Source organism: Haliotis rubra, unplaced genomic scaffold, assembly GCF_003918875.1.
Source record: "Haliotis rubra isolate DU_JTF1 unplaced genomic scaffold, ASM391887v1 Scf426, whole genome shotgun sequence".
Classification (NCBI taxonomy): domain Eukaryota; kingdom Metazoa; phylum Mollusca; class Gastropoda; order Lepetellida; family Haliotidae; genus Haliotis; species Haliotis rubra.
The window spans coordinates 739,400-753,873 of record NW_025767109.1 but is presented as its reverse complement, the minus strand read 5'-3'; the positions used below and the strand labels follow the sequence as shown (position 1 = coordinate 753,873).

At 43.2% G+C, this 14,474-nt stretch overlaps 1 protein-coding gene across 1 annotated transcript in view; it reads right to left on the bottom strand.

Moving 5' to 3' along the window:
* Positions 1-14,205, bottom strand: part of LOC124288815 — a 75,099-nt gene extending 60,894 nt beyond the window's left edge. The window contains exon 1 of the mRNA XM_046725359.1: positions 13,242-14,205. Within this exon, the coding sequence (XP_046581315.1) occupies positions 13,242-13,575 (334 nt within the window). The 5' untranslated portion in view covers positions 13,576-14,205. The remainder of the gene's footprint in view (positions 1-13,241) is intronic.
* Between the last annotated feature and the right edge of the window lie 269 nt (positions 14,206-14,474).

Genomic DNA, 14,474 nt, shown 5'->3' with positions numbered 1-14,474 from the left:
CCGGCAGCATCCGCTTCTTTCAGACATTACCATACGAATGAGACGTAGAGTAAAGGGTTCATGTGGTACAAGATACTTTGGGCCAAACAGTCTGATAAAGATTCGAGAAAACAAGTAGGTTTTGAGTACTCTCAGGTTGATGTGTAGAAAATCAGCCATGACGGGCCAGAATTGATGTGTTTTAGATGCGCGCGTGAAGCGTTTGTTAAACCTTCGCTAGGCAGTCGTGCGTTTAGCGATGGTGTACAGTGTACCGCAGACGGCTAAGAGAGTGATACCCTCAGATTACTTCAGACCAGACAAGCGTTAACCTCCGAGGTCTTGCTGGATTAACATTTTATATGTAAGGTTTAATATTTTTAAAGCGCCAAATGACATTCATGAAGTGAAGGTTTCTGGTAATACATTATCAAAACTCCTGTCGACGGTTCAGTGTGCACTCGATTTTGTTTCTCAGCTCCTTGAGGGGTATAGGGGCCATGTTGGCATTAGCAGCTCATCCTAACCACCACGCTATCCCACCAACTTGAAATGATACAGATTGTTGGCACTACCCACTGAGGAAGCCCATTCACCTCTCTGCAAACTATTTGTTTTGTGGGATATGGGGTAGCCTAGTGGTTAAAGCGTTCGTTCGTCACGCCAAACACCCGGGTTCGTTCCCCATATGGGTACAATGTGTGAAGCCCAATTCTGGGCCCCGTTTCAGAAAACTCTTATAAAGCCTAAGATCTCGTAACTTTTCTCGTAGCATTCGTACCTCCTATGTTACAGTATCTTCGGCTTACGAGAGCTTTGTGAAACTGGGCCCTGGTGTTCCCCATGGTGAATTTGCTGGAATATTGCTAAAGGCAGCGTCAATCCAAACTCACTCACCCACTTGATTATGAAAAAATAACAGTATGGAAATGGTCCCCAGTCAATATCCTTTGTATAAAACAAAATGACGAAGGATTAGCAATTGCGCGACTTGTCTTGGCTGTGTATAGTTGGAAGCGGAAAACAATAGCTAATTTCTCCCGCCTTTAGTATCCAGCGTAGTATATTAACATTGTGTACCGTAAGAGGTGAGAAAGATAATAAACTAGGTCACAGCCGAGCTTTATCCGACAAACAAAGCGACACTAAGTTATAAAGGCATTGTGTTATCCACAGCCCACAGTGTTTGACAAAGGAATGTTATAACTGAATGAATGTTATCACCAATATATTGTCCCTGTTTACAAATAAATACACTGCACAGTTAAGATATGTTGCTGATATTTGGGGGGAGTTTGCTGGTATTTTTGTTTGTTTTATTGTTTGTTTGTTTTTTTAAATATCCTTTGACCATGTTTCTTCTATGACGTCATAACGTCAACACCTGGGAATAGTCAGGCTGGAATGACTGGATCCCTGAAATATCAGAGGAATTAGCTTGTCTAGCTAATGGTGAAATTAGCTCCACCAATTTCGAAGATAAAAAGTTTTCGTCGCCAACTTCCATTCCAAAGGGTACAAGTTGCTATCTAAACGAACATGTAATATGCAATATCTATAGCTCACGTGTATGTAAACATGTACATTCAACTCAGGTTACAGTGTAATCTGTATGTAAACAATGTAATGGATACGTAGGTGTCTCTGCTCCGTCGATTGTACCGAAATACCGCTGACAAGCCACAAAACAGCTGTATGCATAAGTAGAACGTGCATGTTATCTGATTAATGCATTATGGCCGGGGAACTGAATACCCTGAGTGTATCGTGGTGATAACAACGATCACATGCTGCATGTATCGATGACAAGGGAGGGAATATACTTAAGGCTCATATAGACTCCCTGAACAATTCAAGATATAATGCACTGTGCAACTGTCAGCGTTTCAAAGTCAATGGTTGAAAGTCACGATCCACGAGCATTATGTAATATAATCAGCCACTGATGGATGAAAAAGAGTGAGTGAGTGAAGTTTTAACAATATTCCAGCAATATCAACGGGGCACACCAGAAATGGGCTTCACACATTGTACCTTAGTCTGTCTCACAGTCCCTGAACCACTTTAATTTCCCTACTGCCAAGCCCTCTCTGCAGTGCTAAAGCACTAAATAAAGCAAGTCTAGATTTCCTCAGGTTCAGGTCTCTGGTCTCCCTAGGGCTCCTTTTCAATATAAATGGGCTTGTTTGTTACTATCAAAATTATATATATTCAGAGACTAAGCCTTAGTTTAATTGTACCCATGTGGGGAGTCGAACCTGGGTCGTAGGCTTTACAAACGAACGCTTTAACCATTAGGCTACCTCGCCGCCCCTAGGTGAATAAGAATATGAAGTTTTAAATGCCTTTCAAAGACTTTGGTTAATGTCGGGGTAAACAAAAAACACGCCAAAGCCAGGGAATCAGAGCCGGGCCATCGGAGTGACGAGCGAAAATTTTAACCACTTGGCTATTACGTTCGGCAGACGGAGTTAAAACTTTCCGTGACCATTTGTGCAATTCCGGAAACACGTGACGTACATGTATATAGGCACAGAACGAGCGCTGCTGAATGTGTGAAGGCGTGGAATATATTCTGGTCCTTTCCTGCTTCGCTTAAAACAGTGAGTGGCTTCAATAGGGTCACCCTCAAACCTACAGTCTCATTGCATGACTGATGACCGCTTGGGGTAATCGTAACATTCGTCCATTAGCCGAACCATGAAAGAGAACGAGTATTTGGATCAGTCATCTATCCTCCTGATCACGCCACACATGAAAGCATAGATGAGACGGGTCACTGTATTAATGTTCCGCACATTAATTTGAGTATTTTCGGTATCCTGACTTCATACAGACTTTTTATACGTTCCGTGGTGGATATTAACATTGCCGTTTCATTTGGCTTCATGGCCGCTGATCTTAATTACCCGCAGAGTTAAGATAATGACTATTCCTCAAAACTAATTACTTTATCGATTGGTCCATGTAATCACTGGGCTGTACTATCGAGATCAGTGTTGCGATCGGCTACTTTCGTGAAGACTCGTTACGTCCTGCCGAAGCCGAACTGCCTGTGTGGAGGTCACGAAGGTTCACGAGCTCTGACGAATCCACTGACCACTCAAGTTGAGATATACACCCAGCCAATAAATCTCCTATGTTGCCATTGAGGGATTAATGCAGCCACTAAACAAGGGGCTACGCGCTCTGACATTTCAGCATTGTTTAAGCCCTCTTTTGCAAACTGCGGCGTTATGTAGTTCCGGTTATTATCAAGGGAGGTAATCAATTTACTCATTTGTTTAAGCAAATATTTAACTTGTACTTTCGTATAATGTGTACCTGAAATGCTTTACAGTTCAAATATATCCCAATTTCCTGAATGAGTTTTACAGCATGCCCAATATTTACCACTATAACGATGGCCTGGTTACAGAGTTAGATGGTTTTCAAAATGGCAACAACGCATACACCAACCAATAGAATAAATCAAAACCAAATCAGAATTTATCTCTGTACCTGAATTCTACCAACGACGCGACCAACACTACTAAGTAGGTCCTGTTAAACACTTTTGTGTCGAACGTTGATGAGTCGAGTGAGCATGGTTTTACGCCGCTTTTAACAATATTCCTGCAATATCACGGCGGGGAAGACTGACTGACTGACTGAGTTTGGTTTTACGCCGCTTTTAGCAATATTCCAGCAATATCACGGCGGGGAAGACCAGAAATGGACTTCTCACATTGTACCCATGGGGGGAATGGAACCCGGGTCTTCGGCGTGACGGGCGAACGCTTTAACCACTAGGCTGCCCCTCCGACCCCTTGATCTGTCGAACTCATAGTTGTCTCGATGTAGAGGTATGACCCCTGCCACAGCCATATATTCTCTGGCCATTGTCTATATTCCTTATACAGTCATCTTCCAATCAGGTTATGTTGAACTTCGGATAACTCGAAGTTTCAACGTCGTAAACTTAGATAAACGGTGTCTGTGATCAGTTTCAGCGTAGCTAACATTGTCTCAAACGATGGCTCAAAGTCGGCTATCAAACACTTGGTGTCGGGTCTGTATTATTGCTTGATGGCGACCCAGCATGCAGTGTGTGTACAACCAACCCAATTACGCCCTGCTTGTTCTGCGTGTCTTCAGGGGCTGGGGTGCTTTGGGGAGGCTTGTTCTGAACAAATAGACCCATGTTCATTCTGGGGATTGTAGACGGATCATTTGTTTGAAAACGTTCGGGAAGCGACCATTTTGTTTTGGTTGAAATTTGTCTACAAATTCGCCCGCAGCTGCGTTTTGCCAAAGTGGACAAAACATTAACTCAGTTCCCCATGGCGCCATTGAACGACTGAGTGAGTGAGTTGGTTTGATCAGTACTTCAGTTACAGCATGGGAGAAAAACCCGAAATGATAGAGCAGGGGTATCCCTGGGCAAACCGGGATTCGACAGATTGAGCAAGTTTTTAAGCCGCTTTTAGCAATATTCCAGCAATATCATGGCGAGGGACACCAGAAATGGGCTTCACACATTGTACCTATGTGGGGAATCGAACCCGGGTCTTCGGCGTGACGAGCCAACGCTTTAAACACTGTGCTACACCACCACCCATGTACTATTGCGAAGGGAGAGGACATACGATCTCTTCTCTAGCGTCACCGGCAGCCAAGGTATCAATAATTAACTTGCTTTTGACGTACGATCCAGAATCTCGCAGTATCAATCATTATCAAACACCCATGAAGTAAAGTTTGTGTATCAGCTCGACATGTCGGAGCAGCAGTTGGTTCGATGTTGCATATTCGCAAGCCATTGTGGAGCTTTATTAATTTTTCCTTTTATAAGTATTCCATTTCAATACAACGTGACATATTCTCACCGGAGATGAAGCGAAGCAATCCAATCTTGGTCAGATTTGACAAACATTGTCGCAGTGCAAACACAATGAACTCGGCTTCCCAATTAATTTTTCACTCGTTTGAAAATGAATTTTGCGCTCAAAATACTGTGGCATTTCAACAGTTTAAAATTTTGCACCTACATGCGCAAGATCAAATATGCTGATGTAGATATGAAATTAAATACGCTGAGGAAGATATGATCCGGGGTCATTCTTCTACGTTACCCACAGGGCAGGAGCCAGCGGGTGGGGGGATAGAGTGCTGGTGTTCGCCCATGGACCTAGACTTGCACAGGTATATAGGGTAATAATAAAAAGGTTATATGATTATATCTTAAATATGCATTAAAAGAACACGTCGACCCTCTAACGGTCCGCTTATCTGGACTTGCCTCTTTAAAAAACACAATTACTAAACACCCATGGCTTGCCATTCTGTGCAGCGTAACGTAAGCAACAATAGACGCAACGTAAGCAACAATAGACGTAACGTAAGCAACAATAGACGCAACGTAAGCATCAATAGACGCAACGTAAGCAACTATAGACGTAACGTAAGCAACAATACACGCAGCATAACCAACGATACACGCAGCGTAAGCAACAATACACGCAGCGTAAGCAACAATAGACGCAACGTAAGCAACAATAGACGTAACATAATCAACAATAGACGTGACATTAGGCGACCAGGGTGCCATTGTACAAAGCAACCTTAGCGCTAGGCAAGTCGTAAGTCTATGTTAAGGTAAGGGAGTTACGATCACCTTAGCCCTGAGGTCGCTTTATACAACATCACCCAGGGTCACCGCTCCTCGACATTTTCTGAAGGATTTCCCAATATTAAACACATGTATCCACAAATCCTTCGAGCAAAGCCACCCTGCCTTTATGCTTCAAAGACGTCGTTGCATAAAGAAGCCATTACTTGTATTTTGTGTAAGTCAGTGAATGGGAGCGTCAAGGATAAAGGAGGCAAGATCCGTCAGAACCTGGTCTTTATCTCATTAAGCCCTGTACGGAAGTTCCGATTTTGGCCATCAATTACACCCAGTACGATCGTTGAAATTAACTTAGCAATACATCCTGTTCGGACATATTTAATTCCTAGCTGAACCTGGTCTTGAATTCCTAAAGCAAGTTTAAATTTCAGCTGGAAGGGATTAAATACCTCGCCCCACTCCTTTTCAATTTGTTGCTGCAATCCACAAGGGATTGTATCACTGTTTGGCTTCATCGGACAAAATGGATAACAAATCGAAATAGGTCACGTGGTACTATATATAAAAAATAATTTCTTTTTCGTGTTTGCTTATCTTTTTTTCGTATTTTCTTATTCAAAGATATAACTCGCTTTTTTCGCCGTGTTGGAGAAAGGATGAGGTGAATAATCCCAAAGCATTTCAGTTCCTTCAGAGTGTTAGCGATGAGTATATGTATACTACAGGAATCTAAGCTCGTCGCTACCATAGAGAAATGCGGTGGGTGAGGGGTTGTTACCGTGCTGAACAGTGCTTCAGTTTTTCCCCCAAGATAATATTTTTATTGTGGAACAACAGCTTGAGTGAGTGAGTGAGGTTAGTTTTACGCCACACTCACCAGTATTCCAGCTATGTGGCGGGGGTCTGTAAATAATCGAGTCTGGACCTGACAATCCAGTGATCAACAGCATGAGCATCGACCTACGCAACTTGGATGCGATGACAAGTGTCAACCAAGCCAGCGAGCCTGACCACCCGACCCGTTAGACGCCTCTTACTATGAGCATGGGTTACTGAAAATCAATTCTAGACAACAGCTTGAATTGTCACATATAGAAGCATCATTTCTGAAATCCCGAGAGGTGAGGTGAGGTGAAATTGGATTTAACGTCGTACTTGAGAATATTTCGCTCATATGACGACGTGCATGCGTGTGTATGTGTATGTGCGGCTGCTTGTACTAGCCCAGACTGAAGTTGGGTTTATAGTGCTACCCCACTGAGATACCATGCCGCAGTGAAGCATGAATACCCCACTCAGACACATTATTCTGACTCCGAGCCGACTAGTCCTTGTTGTACCCATTAATACCGAGCGCCAGGCAGGGACCAACAAGTACCATATTTTAACGTCTTTTGGTATGACGCAGTCGGGGATCGAACCCGCGACTTTCCGCTCTCCGGGCGGACGGTCCAACCACTGCACCACGGAGGCGGTCGAAAACCCGAGAGAGTGAAGATAGCGCCGACAATCCAGATCATAAACAGGACGAATCGAGGATTCGATCCCTCATTCAAATCCGGTACCTACCTAGCTTAGTGTTGAAATCAGGTGAGTGAGTATGGTTTTACGACAATATAGCAATATTCCAGCTACATAACCAGTGAGTGACTTCAGTTCTACGCCGCTTTTAGATATATTCCAGCAATATCACGGCGGTGAACACCAGAAGTTGGCAGCACCCATTGAACCCAAATGGGAAATCGAACCAGAATTTTCCGTGTGACGAGCGAACGCTTTAACCACTAGGCTACCCTCCCGCCCGAAACCTAAATAGCAAGCACAAATTACTCCAAGATCGATTCTACATATCGTACACAACTAAATAAGATATGGGCGTCCTCATAAGGAAACAGATAATGGTTCGATAGTAAATAACCTGACACATGTCCAGACAACACCCAGTATTAGGTACTAATTGAGCAGTAATGTGACACCATGAGAAATCGGGGAAATTCTTTCTGCGAGTTGTCTACCTCCATACCCAGACCAGTTGGCTGAGGGCTGGATGTCGTAGATGAGGGTAGGATGTCGTAAGACGTCTTAGCTGGGGGTAGGATGTCGTAAGATGTGTAGCTGGAGATAGGATGTCGTAAGACGTCTTAGCTGGGGGTAGGGCGACGCAGCTGTAGGTAGGATGTCGAAATTGTGGGAAGGGTTCGTAGATGAGGGTAAGGTGTCGTAGTTGAGGAAAGGGTGTCGTAAGATGGCTTAGTTGAGGAAAGGGTGTCGTAAGGTGTCGTAGTTGAGGGTAGGATGTCGTAGTTGAGCGAAGGGTGTCGTAAGATGTCTTAGTTGAGGGTGGGATGGCGTCGATGAGGGTAGGGTGTCGTAGTTGAGGGTGGGATTGCGTCGATGATGGTAGCGAGTCGTAGTTGAGGGTAGAGCGTCGTAGTTGAGGGTAGGGCCTCGTAGTTGAGGGTAGAGCGTCGTAGTTGAGGGTAGGGTGTCGTAGTTGAGGGTAGGGTGTCGTAGTTGAGGGTAGAGCGTCGTAATTGAGGGTAGGGTGTCGTACATGTGGGTAGGGTGTTGTAGTGGAGGATAATACGTCGCAGTTGAGGTTAGGATGTCGTAGTTGTAGGAAGGGTGTCGTAGCTGAAGGTAGGGCGTCGTTGTTGTAGCTTACAATCTATTACCTCATGCTCGGCAGACAGTTGGTGTTAACTGCTCGGCAACACTTACTCCTGCCCCCGTAGATCGCTGGCCGTATTTCACACGGCTCTCCACAGATAATCAGTTTCCCCTGAGTATGTTTGCATGATCTAAGTGTATTTGTCGATATTGAACAAGCAGTTACATCATCCCATAGCTCCAAGCAAGACGGGGGTAATGACGGAGTAGCTCAGTCAACAGCCCGATAAATCAGCACTGCTAACCTTATGGTGAATTCTTCGCATGGTAGGATACGGACAGTTCAACTTACTAGTCCGAATAATCAGGACCCCAAACACACACATATATATATATATATGTACATACGTGTACAAGTATTCCGAACTTCCAGTCATACGTTGGGGAATACGCTAATTAGACACTAAAGTAATGGGGTTATTAACCAAAATTTCCAATCAAAGAAAGCTAAACGAATGTATTTTTGTTATTAATGACTGAAATACATCTTCATAATTAATATTCATCAGTTGACGAAGATAACAAAATTCAAAGGTTTAACCTTCTAACTGCTTGCCACTACAAAATATATAGGATGTCAAGGCCTTTATTGTTACGTTCTGTTGTTTGTCTGGGGAATATTCAAGAAGGGGTACAGTTTTGTTTTGTTTTTTGTCAAAAACGGTATTGTGAATTTCATAAAAATCCTTCTTTCATATAAAGGTATTTACTGGTTTGTCTGTCATGAAGCGCAACACAGTTTCGCCTGTGAATAAAACACGGAAAACGCCGAAATTATGATTAACATGGGGAAAACCAGAACAACATGGGTAACTTCAACATGGCCAGTTCACCTGATGAAGGGACCTGGAATGGTCTCGAAACGTCGTGAGAGAAATTAAAAAGAAGTTTAATCCATAAAAATATCTTACACATCAATGTACAAATTCTAAATGCTACTGAAAGACAACATGGGTAAGGGTCAGGAATCCAAATTTGGGTCCGTCGGGAAGCCGGAAACACAAGTTTTGGTGTAAGGACATTCCGCGCAGAATGTTATAATACCTTTCTTCCGAAAATGAAGTTTTACTTCCTCCTAACACACCCGTGAGGCGTGTTTCTGAGAATAGATCCTCCCCAATACTATGTAAGTGAGTCCATGTCGAGTCCACGTTGACGAATGGGAGTATCCATAGTCGCAGCTATACGACGGCTAAGTGAAGCGGGACAAAATGTTATGGTAATCAAACTCAGGCAGCATGGAGCGTTGGCAACGTTGTCAACCATTCGTTGGTCTGGCCGTGTGTCCAAAACTTACAGATCGACGACCCGTGAAGATCCGGGTTACAATTGGTGTTCAGCAACCCATGTTTGTCGGAAGAGGCGACTAACGGGATCGGCCGATCAGGCTTAGATCGATGCTCATGCTGTTCATCACTGGATCGTATGACCAAGACTCGATTAATTACAGACCGCAGTTATATAACTGTAAAATGCAGAGTGCAATCAAAACATAATCCAGCAAAGTAACGGTACTGGTCATCACAAGTTAATGAGTTGTGGGTCGGGTAGGGATGAAGTTTATTGTTCAGAGATATGCACGTTTTAGCGGACGCTACTAAACTGGTTATTTAATGATGCTCCCAGCTGATTTGCGCCGGGCTCTGCACACATTACTATCATGTGTAAATATTCAAGTACTGCTTCCCGACATGGCTGTTATGTCTGCCTGTTGCCTTATAATGAGGTCAAGCAGTAGTTGTCAGCGTCGGATTCGTTATATCGGAGGACGTGGAAATGATACATACGTCAAATGTCCTGCACAAAAGGAAACATTTGTTTCAGTTTTGAAAGTAGGGAACACATTCCTCTGAGAAGCTATGAAACAAAACCTATAGAAAATTTAATAAAGTACTCACTTAAAGGATTCCATTTTTAAATATGCCATTTCAACAATTCTGAATTTCGACGTCTGGTGTTACCTTCACTGGCAAATCTACAATATCCATATAATTTGGTTTCAGTACGTGAATATTTCATACTCAGCCCGAGTTGGTGTTCAGTTAAGAGGAAGGTTGATGTTCATCCTTGGTAGGGAGTTTCGACCTGAAGGCATGGGAGGCTGGCGTGGGGTGTGGGAACGTTTGGAGCGGGGGCTCGCAGACACACCACAACATGATCCTTCACGTCTCAGAAGCTCGAGTTTAAGGAAGGATTTTTAAAAAATCTTATACAAACATTACATTGTGGCTTAGCTTGATGATGCGGGTTTTTAGGAAAATTGTTTACATGATAAAAATATTACAAAATGATACCATTTATTATATCTGGAGTATCAATCTAACGAACTTAGTTTAACAGACTTTAGACTAACACATACGGTCAATTAAATTATTATCTTCGTCTTTAAGTTCTGTATTGATGCAGATTTCATAATGTGAAATATAGCTAGTTCGGCTATGTTTTACATCTCGATTGGCTTTCTTTAACAAAATACAATATATGTTGTATAGTCGTGGTGAAGGGCAGATTTAACACGTCGAGTCTTGTATAGACATATAAGAACAAATGTTTTGACAATCATTCTGAATCGGACCTAACAACAACAAAACACAACGCGCGATTACTCGTAAAATATCTTTTGTTTTGCTCAGGTGAGCAGTGTTTGGCATGTTCATTGCAATACATCCCCCCTTGACTGTCTGCTCCAGGTAAACGAGCACACCTGTCCTACAGGTATGTCTCACCTGTCGACAGATACTGCACAGGTGACAAGGACGCGACGTGCCTCGAGTCCAGCCCAAGGGCATTGCGTTATTTCAGAATATCGCTGTCAAATAACAATCCCCGTCTGTCCTCGATCCACGTAACTGGTACCCATCTATCATTCCCAATCGTTTGCTCCGAACGAATCTTAATTTGCTTGCCCAACTGCGTCTCCGATTGTTTCCGAGTGAGAGACTGGGTTCAATTATTTACACTGCTTCGTTAAATAGTTCAATTTGTCTCGGGACAGTAAAGATGGTCTACAGACATGAATAAATTACCTCAACTAAACATAGGAAATCGACCTCTTAAAGTTCTGAATTAAAGGCAGGTAGAATCTCCTCCGAGGGCAGGTGGTGCAACATGAACGTTCATTGTTAAGAAAACATGAGGCATTTCGTCGGTGACGCCATCACAGTCACTGGGGGTCTCGACATTGGGAAAATATATCTAAGACTGAGATATAAGCGAGCAGGTTAGAGGATCTTCAGTTTTAAAAGTAGCATATTCACTTCATATATTACATCTGGTGATATTGGTCACCAAACACGTTACTAAGTTACCCTGGCTTTAATTATGCTCCGTAACTATCAAAGACGACGACAGCCGTCATTGTTGAAGGCGGCAGGAAGCACTAGCGTTTTATTTTATATAAAAAAATAACAAGAAATACTGACAAAAAGGTGATCGACAACTTTTTGGCCAACCCCGATTTCGACCACGACATTGCCCTATACATGAACAGTGCTGGGCTTACTATTGACTACAGGTATATTCTCGGAATTGTCTTCAAATGACAAACAGAAAGAATGGGAAGCAGGATTGGTAGATCATATTGCTGAACACATGCATCTACAACACGATGCTGAGATTGACCAGACGGACACAGGCGTTATTTAGTCACAGCCATGAGTCTGCCGACATGTATTGGTTTTCCTTTTCAAATTTCAAAAACTTGTCTGGGTAGAAGCTGGCTTTCTACGACTGGATAAAGGGCCTTTATGCTTGGACGAAAGGGGTGCGTGTGAGCGGTTTAAAGGGGCTGCGTGCCTTCAGCTTTCAGAGGCTAATAGCAGTTTCCTTTTCCTGGATCATCCAGCTACCTGGGTCATAGAGCAGGGACGAGATAATTCATCAGCTCGTCCTAATCGGACTGAGTACACTAGATATTCTCTCATCTCAATTGGACATCAACCGTGTAATGATGGCGACTGTATCGCGATTATAAGGAAGACCGACGCGTCCTGTTGAAACAATGGCCCTGTCATCCAGAAATCTCAGTCGTATTTCTCACACTATTTCCATCATTTACCTTATGTTCAACTGACACACGGCCTAGCAGCTCACGAATGCAGCACCGTCGCCGTGCTTGACATATATGTCAAAAATAGATTTATATCTAGAGTCATCAAAATGTCAGACTATTCATACTGCGACAGGTATCTACATCTAAACAGGATATGTGGAATATAGACATAAGATGCAAGGCTATCATAATATAATGGATAATTATCAACTAACATTTTTATTAATTATTGTTAATATTTCCTGTAATCATTTTTTATTTACTCCGTATCTTGTCTCGCACTCTCAGCTTAATGGTGTAGAGTTTATCACAAATCTATGTACTTATTGCAGTTAGATAACATTTATCAGACTTTTCAAAAACCAATAGAACTTAAAACTTGTCAAATTAAGTTTCCTACCGATGTATAAGTTAACAATCACCCAGTGGGGTGTTCTGCTTCAACAGGGATGGTCACTTACATCCTTATTTGTAGAAATGAGGATAAACGCGTAAACTTACGCAATCTGTATCCGCTTTCCAGCGATAGAACAAGTAATGATCCTAGATTTAAGAAATTGAGAGAAAGAGTTGTTCGACTTCCAATGAAACTTTCAAACATTTTGTTTTTCTGTAACTAGTTGTTAAGCCATATTTAAGCAGAGACAATATACCGATGGTCTCTGTAGTTAAGTAATTATATAACACCCTCAGTAACGGACACAATAAACCCTCCCTTCTGCACCCCTCACACAGGACAGTTACTTTATCAACCTAATTAATCTTTACAACCATCACAACCCTCGACCCCCCTTCCACCAGCTGTAAACAAACTCTCTGAACCCGGACGACATTCTATAAAGCTTGAACAGGCCTGGCTCCTTTGTTTGAACAAAGGACACTGTTAAACGTCCGAATCCTTGTATAATGAGAAAGTTTAACAAAGCTTACCTTCTTCGTGATGCCAAGTACTGTTACAATAGTCTGCCTTCCGACACTCTGTCTTGGGCTTGGTTTTGTATCCAGAGGTTTTCTTGCAGTTTTCCTGTCCATTTTCTTCCACACACTCCGTAGTCTCCCATTTTATTCTCAGTTGTTTTGTTGTACAAATTGTATCAAAACACTCCACGCGAGTCCACAGACTAAATCTCACATCGCCTTCTGTTTTATTTTTCGGGGCTGTCCACATCGGGACGAAAGAACCCGAAAGTTCAAGCCCGAACCCCACTAGCAACAAAACGGCTGTGAAAATAGACAAAGCTAACTTTTCCGACTTCGTGGCCATGTCGCCGAGAACTTGAATGACTGGACACTCCGATTTCGTCACACTCACAGACTAGACATTGCAAAATCCCCGGAAAGTAAACTCCACCGTTATCCGCGATCAGTTCACAACATGCTTCGCTTCATATGGTGTGGTCGGAATTTGACCTACTTAAGAACTGCTCAAGTCGGATGTGACATTCAGCCGAACACATGACAAACTGTGGACTCCCAAGCCTCGTGACGTAGCAGCGAGATAAACGCCCGTTCAAATTCCCGCGAGCGGCGAGCAAGTGGTCGGCCCTGCAGCAGACGACACCGAATGGCTAAAGCGCCCGTCCGCTGTTACAGCTTGGCTACTTTTAAAGCTCTAAATCATATCGGTGTTACCTCCATACATAACAAACTGAGTCTATTGATCAATGATGGGCTCGCGAGAGGCGAGCGTCCCCAGTACATACAGCCAAGCAGACGACATGGAGAGTTTGCCGCGCTCACACGCGGTAGGCTATCGGTCTGTAGGTGTGAAGTGTTCACGGACTCACTCTAACAGTGAACAAGAATTGGCCTCCAATCATCAAAGCCTACCCTTCCTGTATACCATGGCCGTCCCCGGTACATCAGATCAAAGTTTTATTGAACATGTCCAACTCTGGATTAATCAGAGACTGTTGCACACTACAAAGCCGATCTACACACCTCCTTTGGATGCTGTAAATCCAGCGTTTCTTTCAGTAGCTGTACAAAGCTGCCGAGAGCTGTGATTACTGCTTGAACTTTCCTTCAACAGACTCTCAGAAGTGTTCTGCCCTGTCCAGAGTCCTCAGGCCTTCAACCCCGCCCAGCGATCATCCCGGGAGACCTGAAGCTATTACAGCCATTGTGTACTTTATGTTCACTCAACATATGCATTAAATTGTC